The 18,161-nt window shown below is 39.3% G+C and overlaps 1 protein-coding gene across 1 annotated transcript in view; it reads right to left on the bottom strand.

Annotated features, from left to right (window-relative positions):
- Positions 1-18,161, bottom strand: part of KHDRBS2 (KH RNA binding domain containing, signal transduction associated 2) — a gene marked incomplete at its 5' end in the record, with an annotated part of 238,048 nt that overhangs the window by 180,680 nt on the left and 39,207 nt on the right. The window contains one exon of the mRNA XM_009640019.2: positions 4,848-4,994. Coding sequence (XP_009638314.1) covers positions 4,848-4,994 — 147 coding nt within the window. The remainder of the gene's footprint in view (positions 1-4,847; positions 4,995-18,161) is intronic.

The raw sequence follows: 18,161 nt of genomic DNA, 5'->3' as shown, positions 1-18,161 counted from the left end.
GGCATCCTGAAGAAAGCCTGGGAGGCCTTGTAGCTTCAATTCACAGCAACACAAAAACCTGCATTCACCTGCTGTCTCATTGCACTAATTCCTAATAAAGGAATCTGATCTGATCTGATTAACACCTTCCGAAAATACTGAGGTACACCGTTGGATCATCATGAGTGATCACCCATCAACTGGACTGCATTAAATGACCATGTGTTTATTCCCAGCCTTTGAGTGTTGCCAATATGCCTCAATTTAAAGCAGATACAAGTGGCTAGGGAAATGTATGCAAATAATTTGAACAGTAGCTCTTAAAGTTGTAAACAATCTTTTTAAAGCTGTCGTGTCACTGCAGCTGCAACCTGCCCTCTACATAATAGCTCCCTATTACAGAGCTCTCCCACATAAAAGGAATGATCAGTATCTGCTTCCCTCCTCATCCCAAGGGATGCTAACCATGTCAAATAAAAATGCTCTGCTTAAAGGGATGAAAATGGTTATCACAAAAAGATTTTTGCACGTGTTAGGAAGCACAGAACACCTAAAGACGGTATAGCCCCCTACTAATAATAGCTTGTTCAGAAAATATATTTGGACGTTTGGATGTAAATCAGAGTGATACCGTGATATCTGATAAGAATGATGTAGCATTTCACTCCTCATTAATGGTGAAGAAAGTTTCACAGCATTTAATAGCTATGAATCTTTTAAAATCAGCAAAGCTTGAAAAGCTTCTAAGCTATTTCCCCTCCCATATTGGCCATTTTAAACACCTCCCCTTCCAGGTCATAGAATCATAGAATGTTTTGGGTTGGAAGGGACCCCCAGAGGTCATCTAGCCCAAGTCCCCCCGCAGGAGCAGGGACACCACTAACTAGATCAGGTTGCTCAGAGCCCCGTCCAACCTGGCCTTGAATGTTTCCAGGGATGGGGCCTCCACTACCTCTCTGGGCAACCCATTCCCCTGTTTCACCACCCTCATTGTAAAGGATTTCTTCCTTATATCCAGTCTAAACCTACTCTGTTTTAGTTTAAAGCCATTACCCCTTGTCCTGTCACAGCTGGCCCTACTAAAAAAGATTTTCCCTGTCTTTCTTGTAGGACCCCTTTAGGTACTGAAAGGCCGCAATCAGGTCTCCCCGCAGCCTTCTCTTCTCCCGGCTGAACAAACCCAGCTCTCTCAGTCTGTCCTCATATGAGAGGTGCTCCAGCTCTCGGATCATTTTAGTAGCCCTCCTTTGGACCTGCTCCAACAGTTCCATGTCCTTCTTGTGCTGAGGGCTCCAGAGCTGACCTTGCATCCCATTCTGAGGAGTCACTGACCTTGCATCCCATTCTGAGGCCCTGAGACATTATATCAGCCTTTGGTTCCTCACCCAGACCTAGGTCCCTGGCAGTTTGGGGTCAGAAGTACTCGGCAGTGAGAAACCTATGGATTTTATCGAATCTGTGTTGGCCACAGAGGTGAATCTGCAAAACACATGTCCTCTTCCTAAGCATCCCCACTCTTTGTACTTTCCATGTAGCTAACACTGGAAAAACCTTGCATTACGTTAACATCAGTTCCAAATTTGATCTTTACCCTAAAACCTCGACTTGGGGGAGCACATTTTTTTACTAGGTTGCCAAAAAAAAAAAAAAAGTGGAGCTGGCAGTTGTGTTTCAAAACTTTGAGGTATTAATCCTATTTACGTAATCATGGGTCTTTTTATCTGACATATTTCCATGATACTCAAGTTTACAGATTGAGTGTAAACATCAAAATAAAATGGAGGACAATATCTAGCTAGTATCTGGATATAAGACACCCCATGCCCCCCTAAAGCCAAAGTTTTGCATAAAAGACACAAAAGACCTAGCAAAGTCAGCTGCAAAATAAATCTTATCCACCAGTTAGCAATGCCCTGACAGCAGCTCCCACGCAGACCTCAAGCCATTTGCAAAATGGAAGCAGCAGACAGTAAATGCAGCATCTTGGCTTTAAAAGCGTGTCAGTCAGCAAACTACCAAAGGCTGCCGACGTTCGGGGTTCAGTCATTCACCAAAATGCCTGTTTGGAGGGAGCCCAATGCACGACCTGAGGCTGAGCTGCCTGCAGCCTTGAAACATGTGGAACAGCCAGTGGAAACAGCGGTACTTAGGTTCTACCTCTGACTTGAAGGTGAAATCTTCCCTAGTGGAAATTTTGATACTATTCTTGGGTAAGGTTGAAGGTGAAAATTAAGTAATCACATTTAAATCAAAGGTACTCATTCATTAAAACTTTGCTTCAGTTAATAAACAGTCAATTTCTTTTTTTTCCTCAGTCCTACTCTACATTTTCCTCTTTTTCTGTTATTATGTTTTCTAGGCATTTATTTTAAAATTCAGTCTCATTAAAAGTTACAGATAAAGTACATCACATAAATGTAATTACATAAAGTACGGATAAAAACATTCTTCCATCTTACTGACACAAACAGTGTAATTTCTGAGGGCAATATTTCACTTAAACTTCACAAAATTCATAAGCAATGTGAAAATTCATTTGAATAGTTTATTACATCCTTGATTTGGTATAAATAAAGCTGCTAGATTCTACTGCTTTCATCCCTGTCATGCAATTCTAGTATTCACCGCTGCAATAAATTAGGTCTTATAAACAAAAAACCATCATAAAACAAATTCAAGAGATGCTGTAAATAGGCAACAAAAAGCAAATTATCTAGTGCAAGCTCTCTGAGTGTAAACCCCTTGACACATGTTGTAACCAGCCAGTTAATAATTGCTTTGTAAATTGTTGTAAATCTGAAATGAAGCAGAGGGGATAAAACTAACAAAGAAGTCATAAAGCACAATTGTTACTTGTTTGGAGTGGTTATTGCCGCTGCCAACCAAGTTCAAAATCTTGTAACAAAGACCCTGTTTTTATATTTCCTCCAGTGTAGCTATTATACTTGTGCTGGAAAATACATATAACCCTTATCAATAAATAATGTGTCACACAAAATATATGCTTGCGCAGATGCTGAATATTTAGAACAGCAACATGCCACAAATTTTAACACCACTCTCATCACACACTGCTCGCTCGCTCTTATTCACCCGGAACAGATTTTCTCAGGCTGCACAGAATATGTAATGGGTGTTAAAAATCCAGGGAGCATAGGAACGGGTACCATCACCACTGCATCACGCTAGAATGCAGGAGCTCTCTTCCAGAATGAAGAGAACATACAAAGATAACTTTAAAGAGGAACCTCTTACAAATTAAAGTTTGGCAAAGACACAAACAACTGGAAATAGGGTTGTCCAAAGGACGGAGACTGGCAATCTTTGTAATTGGCCCTGTTACCATTTTTAGCTGTAACACTCCAGACTTTTCAGGAACTTGTTAACTATACATTTCCTTTCAGTGTTATGGCTTTGCAGATCTTTACCATTAACGTTCAGCCAAAATGTCATTCCACATTATGTTGCCAGAATTACTACATTGACCTAATTTGTCCCTTATACTGTATGTTCAACACAGAGTCAGAAATAACAAAGAAAAAGCTTTCTTGTCTCACGGTTATTTTCCAGAATTTGTAATAGTAATTTATTACCAGTGTTCCCAAACTGGAAGCATAATAAGGAGATGGAAAGGGAGAATCAGATAGATAGAGTCAACTTCTTTAAAATGTAGATGGGCACTCACTTGGTGCCAATAAACTTTATTATTTAAAACAAATACCCAGCTGTTTACTTTTAACAGTTTTAAGTTACTTATTTTGTATCCTTAAAAAAATGTTTAGATGCTCTAAAAATTTTGAACATTTTAAATACTGTACTTAAAAACTGTAGTTATATTCTCCTTTTCCCCTGTCAAGAAGTCCCCACCAAATGAAACATGTAACTTCTGCCATGAAAATACGTGTATGCCTCACCTGAATATCTCTTATCTTGGCTTCATACTACTCATAATAAAAAGGCATTCATTGAATCCTTCCATTATTGTCGAGAGATATGAACAGTTGTTGCACTTCATCTTTTATCACAAACAGAAAAAAGCTCCCATTATATATTTTTAAGGAATGAAAGTTCTGAACTTTTTTAGAGTGCTAAATAGCCTCAGGATAGACTTCAGATGATAACTCATGTAATTCTAGTACTGCATGAAGCAACCTTCACTTAGTATTTAGTATGCATATGCTTAAATTCTAGGACACATTTTAAGTATGAAAATATCGTGGAATACTGTATAAATGTGGAGAAAATAAATTTCAGAGAGTTTGATGGAAAACCAATAGACAAACAGGTAAATATTTCAGGAAGTGATATATTTAGTGTAAATCAAACTGAAAAGGTTCCCAGCTTTAGAATATGTTTCTGTGCTCTCCTAGCTGATGGAGGACTGCTAAACTGTGGTCTGAGTCATGACAAGCTGCCTCAACTGAAATGTCTGAGGAATGTTTTGTTCATGCTGTTTGCTCCACAAGAAAAGCATTAACTTCATTAGCAAGATATTTAGATAAATCATTGCATATACAAAAACGTTTTTACAGACTTAAATATTTAAAAATCTTGAAAGTGTACTCATATACAAATGACTAATGTCTGCAACCAGAAAAAAAAAAGTAATCCACCTTTCCCTCCAGAAACCAAGAAAGGAAAGCAAAAAACAATGACAAATAGAAATAATAAAACATCTAGAAAATATATCAGGGGATCAACTGTGACAATTAATGGCCTGTTTGGCATCTCCCTGAGACAAAAGAATAAAAGATTAATGTTCAACAGAACTTTTTTTTTTCTCCTTGAGCTAAAGGTGCTTAAAGAAGGCACAAATTCAGTGTAGTAAAACCATAACCAGTCACAGAAGAATGCTATAAGCCACTTACAGGAACGAGGAATTTTTTAATTTCTTCCAAGGCATGACTCATACGAGAATACGCCTCCCCAGGTGGAGCAAACACTTCAATTAATACGTGAAGCTCATCACTCAGGTGCGCGTATTTGGCTTCTCCACTTTTCCTTAGTTCTTCCTCCTACGAAAAAAGGGTGGGTTTTTTTTTTAGAACTGGGAATCTACTAATTTTGCATTGATTTAGCGTTTACAGAGAACATGACAAAAGGATATAATATAAGCAGGCTTCTAAACCCTTTGAGAAATAAAAGTCTAGTACAAGCCACTTAAAGATTTAAAAATCAATTTTGAGTGTTTGAATGATAAAACCAGCATAATTATCATCTACAACAGATTTTAATCAGCACAGTGAAAAAGATGCTAAATACTCCAGAAGCGAGTACTGAAATATTAAATCCATAATGGAAAAGCTGCATTAATCTGTCTGAATCTTAGCTGTTCACAAAAAAAACCAAAAATAAAGATCCATTTAACCATTTCAGAGCACTTCAACAAATGCTACTGTTTATTAAAGTCTTTAAGTTATTTAACAAATGTTTTCAGGCTGTACATTTTAGTATCGCTAAAGGAAAGTACGCCCTTGTACTTCTATTTCAGACAGGAGGTCTGAGGATCAGTCCCAGTTCTGATACACGGTACCAAGTGTACACTGGTTAAGATGGGGATTCGCCTCACCTAGACTCATCTTGACAATCTCTGGGTCCCAGTTTTCCAGGTACAAAATAAGCTTAATAATCCTATTTTATGTCAGAGTAATGCTCTGAAACGTCAATCCACTTTCTTATAAAAGGCTTTGAAATAGTGAATGCAGATTGTAATACACATTCATAGTAGCTACCTCTGCATAGAAAGCAAAGATATAAAATAGTGATCATGTTAATGGCATTGGTTATGACAACATAATGAAAAATTTATGTCATTATGACACAAGATACAGTAAGTAATGTGGAAGAAATGATGAGTTGAAAACTCAGCCTTCAAAAATATTTTGAGAAATGTAATTTTGAAGAAAATATGTATGTGAATCCACATTTTACAGATGGAAAACATAATCACAGAAAAAGAAGTAAACTAATTTGCTTAAAATTGGCTAAGAAGTTACAGCTTTTTAGTATATACTAAAACAATACTTTATGAATATTTAGATATCTAAGAAATAAAAATTGTAACAATAGGTTACAATTCTTATTTACTCAGCTCATTTAATTCTGCATTAACTTCACTTATTTTAGCCTTGCCTAATTTACACCATTGCTTGACACCGAAAATATTTGCTCAAGGCTATGCTTGAAACAATACACATATGGTTCTTTTTATCTACAGTAGCAGATCCAGCCCCAAGGACTTTCTGATTTTACAAAACGGTTGCATCCTTTAGCTCCAGAGCCCTAGATCAGACTCCATGATAATTCAACCTTTTGCAGATGATGATACAATCGTAACTGAATAGCTGTGATCCATTTATTTTAAAAACTTGAAAACTGACGTAACTGTTTTCAACTAAAAACTAGAAAATTAAGAAAAGCAGCACACACGGTAGAATATTTTTATCTTTACAGTTGAGGTATCTTCGGTGTTTTAGCTTATCACTGAAATCTCACTGAAGTGTAAGAACCAGAGCATAATATAACAGTCTAACATGAGATGTTACAGTACTTTTCAGATTTCTGGAAAAAAACCCCCAACATTTGATGGCAGCTTCTGGAATAATTTGACATGAAGTGTATCAACAGAATTAAGTTTTAATAGTTATAAAGTGACATCATAGGAATTGCTGAAAGTTTCTTTCATATTGCTTTTTTAAGATTCTTACAGAAACCACTAGAAAGCCTCCAAACTTGTCTTTCAGAAGACTACTAACAAACTTCGTAAAAAAAATATAAATTGGATCTTTTTTCCAAATGTAGAAAAAATAAAAAAAATGTTTGGCGTACTATTTTGATGAGGATTTTGCACAGCTAAGACACCAGTAACATGATTTTATAACACAGACCTGTTTTACAGAAAGTTAGGTATACGCTTGTATGGTGGTAACAGTGGTAATGATGGTTCTCTTTTATTTTCTCTACAAACTCGGGAATTCTTAAAACACATCATTTTATAACCTTCCTCCTAGGTTCAGCGCACCCATCCTGTCACTACTTTGCAGTCATTTCTACAGCTGTTGTGAAACAGCAAGCTAGGGCCGTGAGATCCTCAACATTTCTTTCTGGGGATATCTGATGATGTTTTGTCTTGTGGGATGCTTGGGGTTAAAGACTGAATTTTCACACTGTACCTCTTCCCACAACAGGGCAAAATGTCAGAAAAATGCTTCTTTTGTTGCAAGTGTGTGTGTTGATAGAGAGGAACTTAAATCACTTCAGGAAAAATAGGGAAGAGTAAGAACTCACAGACCATGTGAGCACTGTACCAAGCTTTGCTTCCCAAAGCCAGTGAATATGACCGAGTATTTTAGGACTGAACGTATGTATGTAAATGCCTTATATTTAATTGTATGTCAGGTATCAGGCATCTAACAAGCAAAACAACAGACATAACTCACACTATTGAGGAGACACTTGTCGATAGGGAAGGTCACACCGACTGGCAGGTACTACAGCTTTCCAGGTGCAGTATGGATGAATGGGCTCTCCCAGGAGCATGTGAAGTTGGACGACACCTTTGTAAGCCTTCATTAGCAAGCAGCACAGCCCAACTGCACAGCAAGTTGGTCAGCACTGTGGACCCAACATCCAGACTACTTATATTTAGGATGACAGCACTACCCCTTCTTTAGTACTTCAGTGCGTTTTGCTTCCTACTAGTTGTAGCCTGGTTGCACAAAGTGAGTTCCCATTAGAAGTCAGAGAACCTTCCTGGAGCCCAGATTTGGGTTGGTTTCATAGGAGAGGAGTCTGGTTCAAGCCCCGTGATCTCTGCTCACTGTAAGTAATGGCCCAGACACTGGGAATGACTGGGAAGCTCTTCTCTAAATTGCGCTTCTGATCCCAACTAAAACAATACTTAATAAACACCCCTTGTAGTACTGGTAAGGATTGAGATGTCTTATGAGACTTTCTAGCATCTGTCACATGAAGGCAAAATGAATGAGATTATCATAAATCTGTTTTATATAGTGCTATTTATAAGGTTATCTGGGTGCTGTTGGCCTTGCAAGACTCTGCACCCCTAAGGGTGCAGCAAAAATGCACCAGTCCAATTATCGGTGGACTTCAGCGGTTTCTCACATAAGATTGCCTTAACCAGCTGTGAGGTCCAGCTATTCCCCGTAGTGCTGTCAGACTCTCACAGCTTTTCATGTTCTACGATTTCCCACCTTGCGTCCAGCAGTTTTCCAGACCCTGTTCAGCTTGCACAGCTGTGAGTCATCTGCTCACAGCCCTAGCGTGGGAATCATAACCGCTTAAACCTACTCGTGTAGACATGAACCGAATTGCAGTGAAAGTCGATGTGCATTGAAAGCCGGATGGATTCAGTGTAGAGAACTACCCTGAAAAATATCAAAATGCAGTTAAGCCTTAAGCACTGGATGTCAGGGAAAAAAACCCAAGAAACCTGGGACCTGATCAGTTCTGATTTATAAAATGAACGGAACAGATTCCCTGGGCTTCTGGATCAGTGATGGCAATCTTTCTTAGTACTGACCCTCAGGTTAATAACATGGTTCTTATTTACTGTATGGTAATGAGGTTTAACTCCACTGCAGGTTGAGCACAGCAGAGGAAACACACACCACCCTCCCGAGGCAGCTGCCCCTCCTGATCCTCTTCCACTCCCTTCTGCATGCCAATTCCCTTCATGTCTCAAGACTGACAGCACTACATTCCACACCCAAACCCAGCTCCCCTGGTGCTACGTGCTTCAGGCTTCCCTCAGCCTCATCTGCTGCCTTCCAGCGTGTCTGTCCCATGGTGCTGAAGTCCACCCGCCCTTAACCCGATGCGTGGCTCCAGAACCCACTCCCTCATAAAAGGTAACAGATATTCTGAAACACCTGCTGTGTTTTATAATTTCCAGTTGACCAAAGCAGGGAAAATGAATTATAAAACCCTATAGCAGAAATTGGAGGAGCACCGACCTCTGCAAAAGTGAAGCATGTGAGTGATAAGAACATAAAGGCCAAGAAAAATGATGAATTATCTCTGGATGAGAAAGCAGCCTTACCATTTTAAAAGTATGTGTGCTGACAGAGAACTGATTTCTCGCTGGAACCCTGGCCAAAATGCTTGAATAAAACTACTGGAAGGAACTTGAAGGAACTAATGGAGTTTGCATAGTGAACAAAATCACACAATCCAGATTGATGAATAAAAAGACCTCATAAAATGGAAACAACAGAATATCCAAGAATAATAGAAGAGAAACCTGTGACAGGAATTGTGTAGATCTGAGAGATAAATTTTGTCAATACTATACATAGAACTTCCTGTAGTGTAACCAATATGGCCATGAAAAGAAACAATGGGTGCTTGAAGAACAACATGAGAACTGCAACAGATTTCATATCTTGCAAGAATTTGCAAATAAAAGCATAGTGCAGAGACTAGACAGAGATGATAATCACAGCCCTGTTGCTACAGAGGCATTATTCATAAGATCAATGGACAATGCTACAGAAGAAAATTAATGAGCATGCAGTTTGACAAATGCAAACCTATTAATTTTTAATCTGGACATAAATGCAAAAATCAAGATGTTGTCTGCAACACTGAGCATCGTAAAAGTAACAAGTGAACTATATGGTAACAAGTAAATCAGTATGGATATAATTTCTTGGTGGTACCTGTTTTGGGGTTAAAAAGCTCTCAGGTCCTAGGTCCCATCAGTGGAGTAACAGAACAAAGGAAAAGAGGAACAATTTGAGATGGAAACAACAGAGGAAATTTCTGGAGCTATGGGTGACAACAATTATTTTTCTATACTTGATGCAGAGAGAGAGTTCACAAACCTACAAATGTTCCTACATTTGTACAAATCCAAGCAAAAGCTAAAACAGCACAGGTAAGAATTACCTGGGCATTAGACAACTTCTGCTAGAACTACACAAGCTGAAGATGTCCAATGAATATAATGAGAAATGCACAATTACCATATCTAAAGACACTTCCTAAGGAGATTATGTTCATCTTAAAACTTATGATCACAATTAGGGACCACTGCATTCAGGGTGCCTTCAGATTCAGGAAGAAGACTTTACCTTAATTAATGAATTAATGAGAGTACAAAATGTCACGTTTTTATTTATGAGAAGCTAATTACCAGTTTGTCGCAACGAAGTTAGAAAGTAGGCTGTTTGAACTCCCACCAAGCTGTTACACTCTTACTATGGGCAACACCATACCTTATATGTAGTTTTTTTCTTTTTTTTTTTTTTTTCCCTTAATGAAGTTGTAAAAGTCTAATCAAAGAGTTATCAGTAGTCTAGTTCCATACTACCACCTGCAGCTCAAATTACATGCAGGTGAAATCACATATACACAAACTTTCTAGCGTCTGACCTGGAGTTATGCTCACCCTCCTGCTGCCCCAGGGGCTCCTAAGGTCAATGGCTTCAGCTGTGCGGGGCGGGGGCATTGCTGTGACTTGGCAGAGCCTTGAGTCCTTTGTTGCAAGACCTATAATACCGATGGTGATCATTTCTTCCTCCACTCTCCAGGAAGCACTTGGGGTAATTTTTAGGTTTGCAAACATGGTACCTAAATTGCTCTTTCTTTCTCCATCATTTTGTAACTCTATTCCCCATCCAATTTCACTCTGCATGGTAAGTTTTACATAATGCCATGTACTTTTTCTTTGCTCTGTTCCTCATAAAGTGATTCTACCTGGCTCCCAAGGTTACATTCCTTTATGACCAGTAATCAGGGACCTTGATGCCAAGTCCCTCTTTACAGCCCTGGAACCTTCCCTATCATCCCATACCTTTGCTTTCAAGGCCTCCACTTCCCTGTACTCCCCTATGTTACAGTTTTATTACCTAAATAGGTAGGTAGGGCCACAGCAGCATCCTCTACACAAAACAATGACTTATTATTGCTGTTAGTTACAAATACAGTACAAATCTAGGCAAAAGCTAAAACGACACAGGTAAGAATCACCCAGCCATTAGACAACTGCTGCTAAAAATAAGCAAGCTCAAAGGGACCAGGGAGCAGACCAAGCCCTGACCCAAGTCTTGTCCCAAGCCCTGTCCTGCTGCCTTAGCACAAAGCCTGCAGCCTGCAACATGATTATTGCTGTTAGTTACAAATACAGTACAAATCTAGGCAAAAGCTAAAACGACACAGGTAAGAATCACCCAGCCATTAGACAACTGCTGCTAAAAATAAGCAAGCTCAAAGGGACCAGGGAGCAGACCAAGCCCTGACCCAAGTCTTGTCCCAAGCCCTGTCCTGCTGCCTTAGCACAAAGCCTGCAGCCTGCAACATGTGACGGCAGCGTATTTACTGCATCCAGGGCTGCAGCTGCCAGTGGAAAGAAAACAGAAATTACTTATCGCCTTTGCAGAACAGGTCTGAAAAACAGTCCTGGGATGCAGAGATTGTTTTTTCAGCTACAGATGTCTAATTTTCAACCTAAATACACACCTGGATGAGGCTTGCTGATTTCAATGCACTCCCCAGGTCAATCAGCAGATTTCAACGCTAGATTAGACACATGATTATCTCAGGGTTTAGAAACAAGCATTTGGGCTCTTTCACAGTGTGAGCTCTGATTGCCAGAGCTACTGCCGAGGATGAGTCTCTGCACAAAGTGACCAACACTAATTTGTGCAGACCACAGTCCCAAACCTCACCATCACTTTAGGAAGGGCTCCTCACTGTGATACAGGGTTTTGTTCAACTACACCAGGCTGCTGACAGTCAAGTGCCAAATCAACACATTCAAAACGATAAACATGGTTATTCAGTGATTTAAAAAAAATTAAGACTAGAGAGATTTTGTAATGGCTGATGACATTGTAAGAACTTTAAGAGCTTACTGTGTCAAAAATAAAGCAACGTGCCTGTGGCAGAAGCAAAAAAGATCCTTCAAGCAAAGCAGACATAGCTTTGTTTACACTGGTTGGAGGAAAACGCACTTTCTTTTCAGTGCTATAATTTCCACTTTCCAGAAATCATTTTACTAGTTCTATTACCTCTTTCTACCTCTATTTATTTCATTGTGTTTGGAGACAATTTATCTTAGATTTATAAATATTAATCCCTTTTTTTAGAGACAGAGAAGGTGAACAGCCACCTTGAAGTGATACAAATGTTACAGACACTAGAAAGCTCTACTGAAGTTTTAGGTAATTCAGCAAGCTAGCTGATGACAAATTATCAGACATCTTGAAAATAAGGTTAACTGTATTTATGCTAGAAATTCTATACACTGAAAATAACAGTAGGATATTTATTTATCTAAAATTCTTATTATTCAAGAAACATTCATCTTGATATCTGTGAAGTATAAACAGTATTCTCAAAAGCTGTGTTTAATCAAAAATAATATTTGTCATTTAAAAAATACAAACAGGAAAATTTAAATTAAATATCTATATCCTCTTTTTTTTTTTTTCTTTCTCCTCTGTCATTAGGTTTATTATTATCATTATTATTGGTCCTATGAGAACGCAGATTTTTCTCTAAGGAATAAATAGACAGAGTTATTTGTATCATAAGATTTGCAAAGGGCATGTCTTTAAGTATTGGGACTTGCATGAAAAGAAATGTTTTGACATTCTCAAGGTTCTGAATGAATTCTTTTGCTATGCACTACTGAACTGAAATATAAGTCAACTCCAGCTGTATAGTCGACAAGTTCTTTAAAGAGTTTGGTTTTGGTCACCTGAAGGAAACAGTAGAAAGAGTATTTCTACCATAGAGAAAATTATGGAGGGAAAAATCCATGTCTAAGCTATTTTATGTATAAGCAGAATGAAAAACTTGCATTCCCAAAGAGTCAATCAGCAGAGGGCTAATGTGCGCACTTACCTTTGACTATGAAGGAAACTGAAGTTTCACTTTGGGAATTCATTTATTTGTACATTTAAGCCCAATTTCACGATGAAAGCTCCAAGAACACACTTAAAGGTAACCACTTGCTTAACCACCCATTGATGGAGGATGATTCCCTAAATAGCGGCCTAGAGAATAAATCCACTGATGCATGCAGCCATTACTTCAGTGCCTAATTGCTATTGTAGGTGCCTATATAAAGAGATTTCCAAGCATTTCCTGATCTAACTGTGTAACCTACTCACTTAGCTTATAGATGCAAAAGAACTTAAAGCACCCAAGATTTAGGCACGATCTTGATCCTAAACACGAGATTGTGGCCACCTAAAATCCTGTTCATTTGCTTCTTGTCCCTGAAATCTATTGATGCCAGAGCTGTCCACAGCAATAGTCCTCAGACACAGAAGCATCTGACCAGCAGCACTGCGTTAGGGTGAAGGAGATCTGATAATTTCAGCTTTAAGCTTCTTTGGGATTCATAAACTAGAGAGGGACTAAATAAGATAGATGTTCTGAATACACTCCTACTGAATAAAAAAGTGGCGCTGCTGCCCTTTTCCTTAATGAGGTAGCAGTTGGAGCGCTCATCAAGGTACACATTAAAAAAGTTTGGAAATAGGTGTTCATTTTAGGGAAGCTGCTACATGAATCCCGCAAGAACCATTTGGGGACGTGTTCTGTTAAACTATTCATAAGTGATAGAGAAAATGAGTTGAACAGTAATAAAAATTCTCCAGTGATAAAAACCAGCTCTATCTGTGCGCACTACTAAAGACTCCAGATAACATTATTTCAGGAGAAAGATCTTGGAGGCATTACCTTCAGTTCTACAGAAAGAATTTGTCCAGTGTCCAACAGCAATTAAAAGGACATGCTCTATTAGGTATTTTTAAGAAAGGAAATGAAATATCAAACAGGATTATGCCACTGCAAAACCTGTACTATACCCCCACCTTCAATACTGGAGACCATTCTGGTGCCCCAATTTAAAGAAGTATTAGAATCAAAGAAGATCAAGATGAAAAGGATGATTATGAGTATGGAAACATTTCCATATGAGAAGCTGAACATGAAAGTCATGGCTAATCTTGATGTTCCTGCAGTTCATGATGTCCTTAAACAGCTAATTCTTGGAAGACCTCTCAACTTTCAATAGTTCTTACCAAGCTTTCAGTCCTGCAACTTGCAGGAGCTGCAGACTGAGCCTGTTCTTACATTATCTGTCTCACCTGGAAATGTGAACGCATCCAGTGGGGCATGATGTGTTGTATACATTCAGACTAAAACAACGTGCAAATCTAGTATGTTTTTGTAATTTCTTGCTGATATGTTAGGTGTATCTTTTTTATTAAACAACACCTATAGCATAGATGTGTACACTTGAGGGAGTTATGTGTCAAATATGGAACTCAGTTCTAATAATGTTTCTCCCTAGGCTGCGTATTTTGTTTAAAAATCCTGTTGCTAATTAGTATTCAAATGAGCTCAATGTAGTATTCCAAGTGCTTAATCTAGAAAGCAAGGCAACACTTCAGCCGCTCTGATTTCTCATTATAAACAGAGCTGGGAGAGTGCAGAGGAGACAGATTTACAGCCACTTTTGGATGCAAATTCAGGAATCATGACTGCTGCAAGACATGGCGGAGAACCCACTGCTGCCTTCACCTCTTCACCTCCTGTGGTGGCAGCCTCCCCAGACCCTCCCACGCAGCTGGACTTGCTGAAGGATAATGTTGTGGCATCTCTGACCAACCCTGTGAAGTTCAACTGGGAAGCCCATGGGAGTGCAAGGTTTAAAAGCTAGAACTGTTTATCCCATTTAACTCCTCATTGATTTTTCTAGTGAGTCTCCTCCATTGAGCAGGTTTCCATGTTAACGCTTTGTACCCTGAAACGCAATGGTACTGTGATGCAGGAAAGGTCCTTCCCTAAACACTTGGGGTAAAGGAAACTACAAGAAACCCTCGCTACAAGAAAGATGTTGCGTTGCTGGAACATGTCCAGAGGAGAGCAACAAAGCTGGTGAAGGGTCTGAAGCACATGTCTGATGAGGAGCGGCTGAGGGAACTGGGGTTGTTTAGCCTGGAGAAGAGGAGGCTGAGGGGAGGCCTTATCACCCTCTACAACTTATCACCCTCCACAACTGAAAGGAGGCTGTAGTGAGGTGGGGGTTGGTCTCTTCTCCCTGGAAATGGGCGACAGGACAAGGAGAAATGGTCTGAAGTTGCACCAGGGCAGGTTTAGGTTGGACATTAGGAAAAATTTCTTCACCGGAAGGGTTGTCAAGCATTGGAATGGGCTGCCCAGGGAAGTGGTCGAGTCCCCACCCCTGGAGGTATTTAAAAGACGGGTAGACGAGGTGCTTAGGGACATGGTTTAGTGGTGGGATGGCAGGGTTAGGTTAACAGTTGGACTTGATGATCTTAAAGGTCTTTTCCAACCTAAATGATTCTATGGTTCTATTCTATGATTCTAAGGGATTTCTCCCTGATGGCCACATTGGCCTAGGCAGGGGAACGGGATGGTTTGACTTCCAACAGTGTAAAGATCTGGCTGTCAAGCTATATTATAAAGTTCATTTTCCTGCAACTGCGCTGATTGCAAATAATTATCTCTGAAAGGCTGTCCCTTGATTAACCACAATACTGCAAATGCAAGCAGCAAATGGATTTGAGGATCCTACCACCAGATACAGAAAGAGACAACTTTTTCTATATCCCCTTGATTCTCATGCAGTGATGCGGAAACCACATTGGAGGAGGGAAGCCACGTTGGCGGAGGCAAACTGAACTCTGGGGAATGAAAGAGGAAAAGGAAGTTCATAAATAATTGGCAAACACTGTAGTTCTAATGGCATTTACAAACTAAAACGTTTTAATACCTTCATGCTTGAATTTGAAGCACCGCAAAGAAATTTTTCACAGTGATAACAGTCAACCATTGGAATAATCTCCCTGGGGAAGTGGTTGACTCCACCACATTGGACACTTTTAAGACTCAGCTGGACAGGATGCTGGGCCATCTTGTCTAGACTGTGCTCTTACCTAGAAAGGTTGGACCAGATGGTCCTCGAGGTCCCTTCCAACCTAGGATTCTACGATTCTATGATTCTATGATCTGAAATTACTTAGTAATGCACTATCTTCTGGAAAAGTCTTTCAAGTAACAGATAAATCAAATACATGAAAACCCAACCATTGTGTCAAACTGTTTTACACAAGCATATCCTTTTTCTGAGCTAGAATTTTAATGTCTTGCAAATGAGAAATTTCCTCTCACATGTGACAGTCACACGTGACTTTGCAGGTTTTGCTTGCTTTTTCTTTCCTTGTAGGATTAGGTTTTACATAATGACAAAGAACACAAACGTGCATTTCAGTGGCAAAATTACTTTTTCCTCTATCCAGAAAATCTAACTACTCACATCATATTCATTTAGACACATAAATTTTACTGAGAGTGCAAATTCTTGGATGATTTCTCACAAAAGTGTCAGAAGTAGTTAAGAGATGATTATGTTATAGTAACATTACATATATCATGATTTTATGTCTGACAGATTTACTGAACGCAAATGCAATTGCTTGCAGATAGATTCTTGGTCATCTCAGCTATGATGGTGATTTGCTCTGCAAAGATGGAAGAACGCTTTTTCTCATCTTCTCATAATGGAAAACTGTAAGGATATTAGTCCAATAAAAGCTGTAAATGAGTCTGACTAAAAACCCTGAATTTTTTAATGAGTAGTGATTGTAGCAATTCTAATAGCAATTTACTAGAAGGCTCATTTGCATGAAACATGCAGAGTACTTGGATCGTGGACGATTCAGGTAACATCCAGCTCCCTGGCTGTGCAGTCGAGACCTGACCTGAACACTGAACCACGAGAGAGTAACTTAAGAAGCTACCACTCCTAAAACAAAAGTAAGGGAAGTCAAAATGAGTTCTGACAAGTTTGTTTATCTTAAGATAACTTGACCGGAGCACGGGGTGGGTGATGGTGTCTTTTGGTTGGGGTAGCTTAGTCTGTGATTCCAATAGAAACTCCAGTGTTTCTCACTGCAAATTTTTACAATAAATTATTTACCCAAGAAGAACAGAGATGTATCCTCACTGAAAGGCACACTGTCCCTTTTGGCAAGGTACACAAAATCCTAGTATCACAGAGAAAGCAGCCTGGAAGGTGGCAAGGGCTGTCTTCTGGGAAATCTAATGGTCAAAATTTCACGTTGTTCTTTGCACTGCCCCCGAAGGAAACATCAGGTGTGCATTCACCACAGAGGACCTCACCCCTGGCTGACGGGGTCACTGGTACTAAGTAGCCTGGCCAAGATGTCAGTGACTAAGTGCAGACAGGGCATTTCCTCTAAAAACTCAAGGTGTGCTGCTCCTGCTCCCCTCCCCTGAACTTCCCATCTCCCACGAGTGCTCTTACGGGGTCCAAACCAGAACAGACTATCACAAACACACCAAACAGATGTAAAATTGCCAGACCAAAATAATTTTAAAAATCAGTTTAAAGCAGAACACTGTACTTCAGAAAAGGTTAAGTACCAGCAATCATCAAAGAGTCAGCTAATTTTACTGCACTGAAAATTAATATTCATTTTGCACTTAAGTTTTATCATCCAGATCATCCTTGGCAATTTAAAGCACTCCTCCAACCCCCTTTATGCTCTCAGATTTATGCAAGAAGACATAACCTTGTGCACAGGCTTTGAGTGTTGCAAAATTTTCATTACGCAGTAGCCATATCTCAGATAATCACAAAATATGCAGATTACATTAATCAATTATAGTCAATTCTGCTTAATGTCACCATCAGTTTACCACAAAATTTCCTCCATTAAAAGCTTTTTTTCCCAGGAAACATTGTAACCTGCCTCTGGCTGAAAATGAAGCATTGCATTTGTTTTCTAGTTCTTTAGTGCTTTAGCACCTGTGGTCTCCCTTGCTGCTCATTTTCAATACCAGTACAAATGAACATAAAATAAAATTGAACAGCAGCCCCGTTTATGGCAGACTTTCTTCATAGCTTTGAGACAAAAGATGAGGGTATTTTTATTATTGTATAAGCATCCTCAAATGTTCTGACTGATACTAAAGGCTGAAAAAAAACATGCTTCCTTTCCTTTCTTGCCTTCCCTTCCCTCATAAACTGAAAAGAGGGTAAAATAAAAAATAAGTCCTAAATCAGGAATACGTGCACCACAGAAACTCAGCGGAGCTTTGGCTCCTGACAGACTTAGCTCCTTGTGCTACATTTTCCATTGGAATTGTTGTGTTGT

This window comes from Egretta garzetta, unplaced genomic scaffold (assembly GCF_000687185.1).
Source record: "Egretta garzetta isolate BGI_Z169 unplaced genomic scaffold, ASM68718v1 scaffold76, whole genome shotgun sequence".
Taxonomy (NCBI): domain Eukaryota; kingdom Metazoa; phylum Chordata; class Aves; order Pelecaniformes; family Ardeidae; genus Egretta; species Egretta garzetta.
The sequence above is the reverse complement of the archived record's forward strand: the minus strand, read 5'-3'. Positions and strand labels throughout refer to the sequence as shown.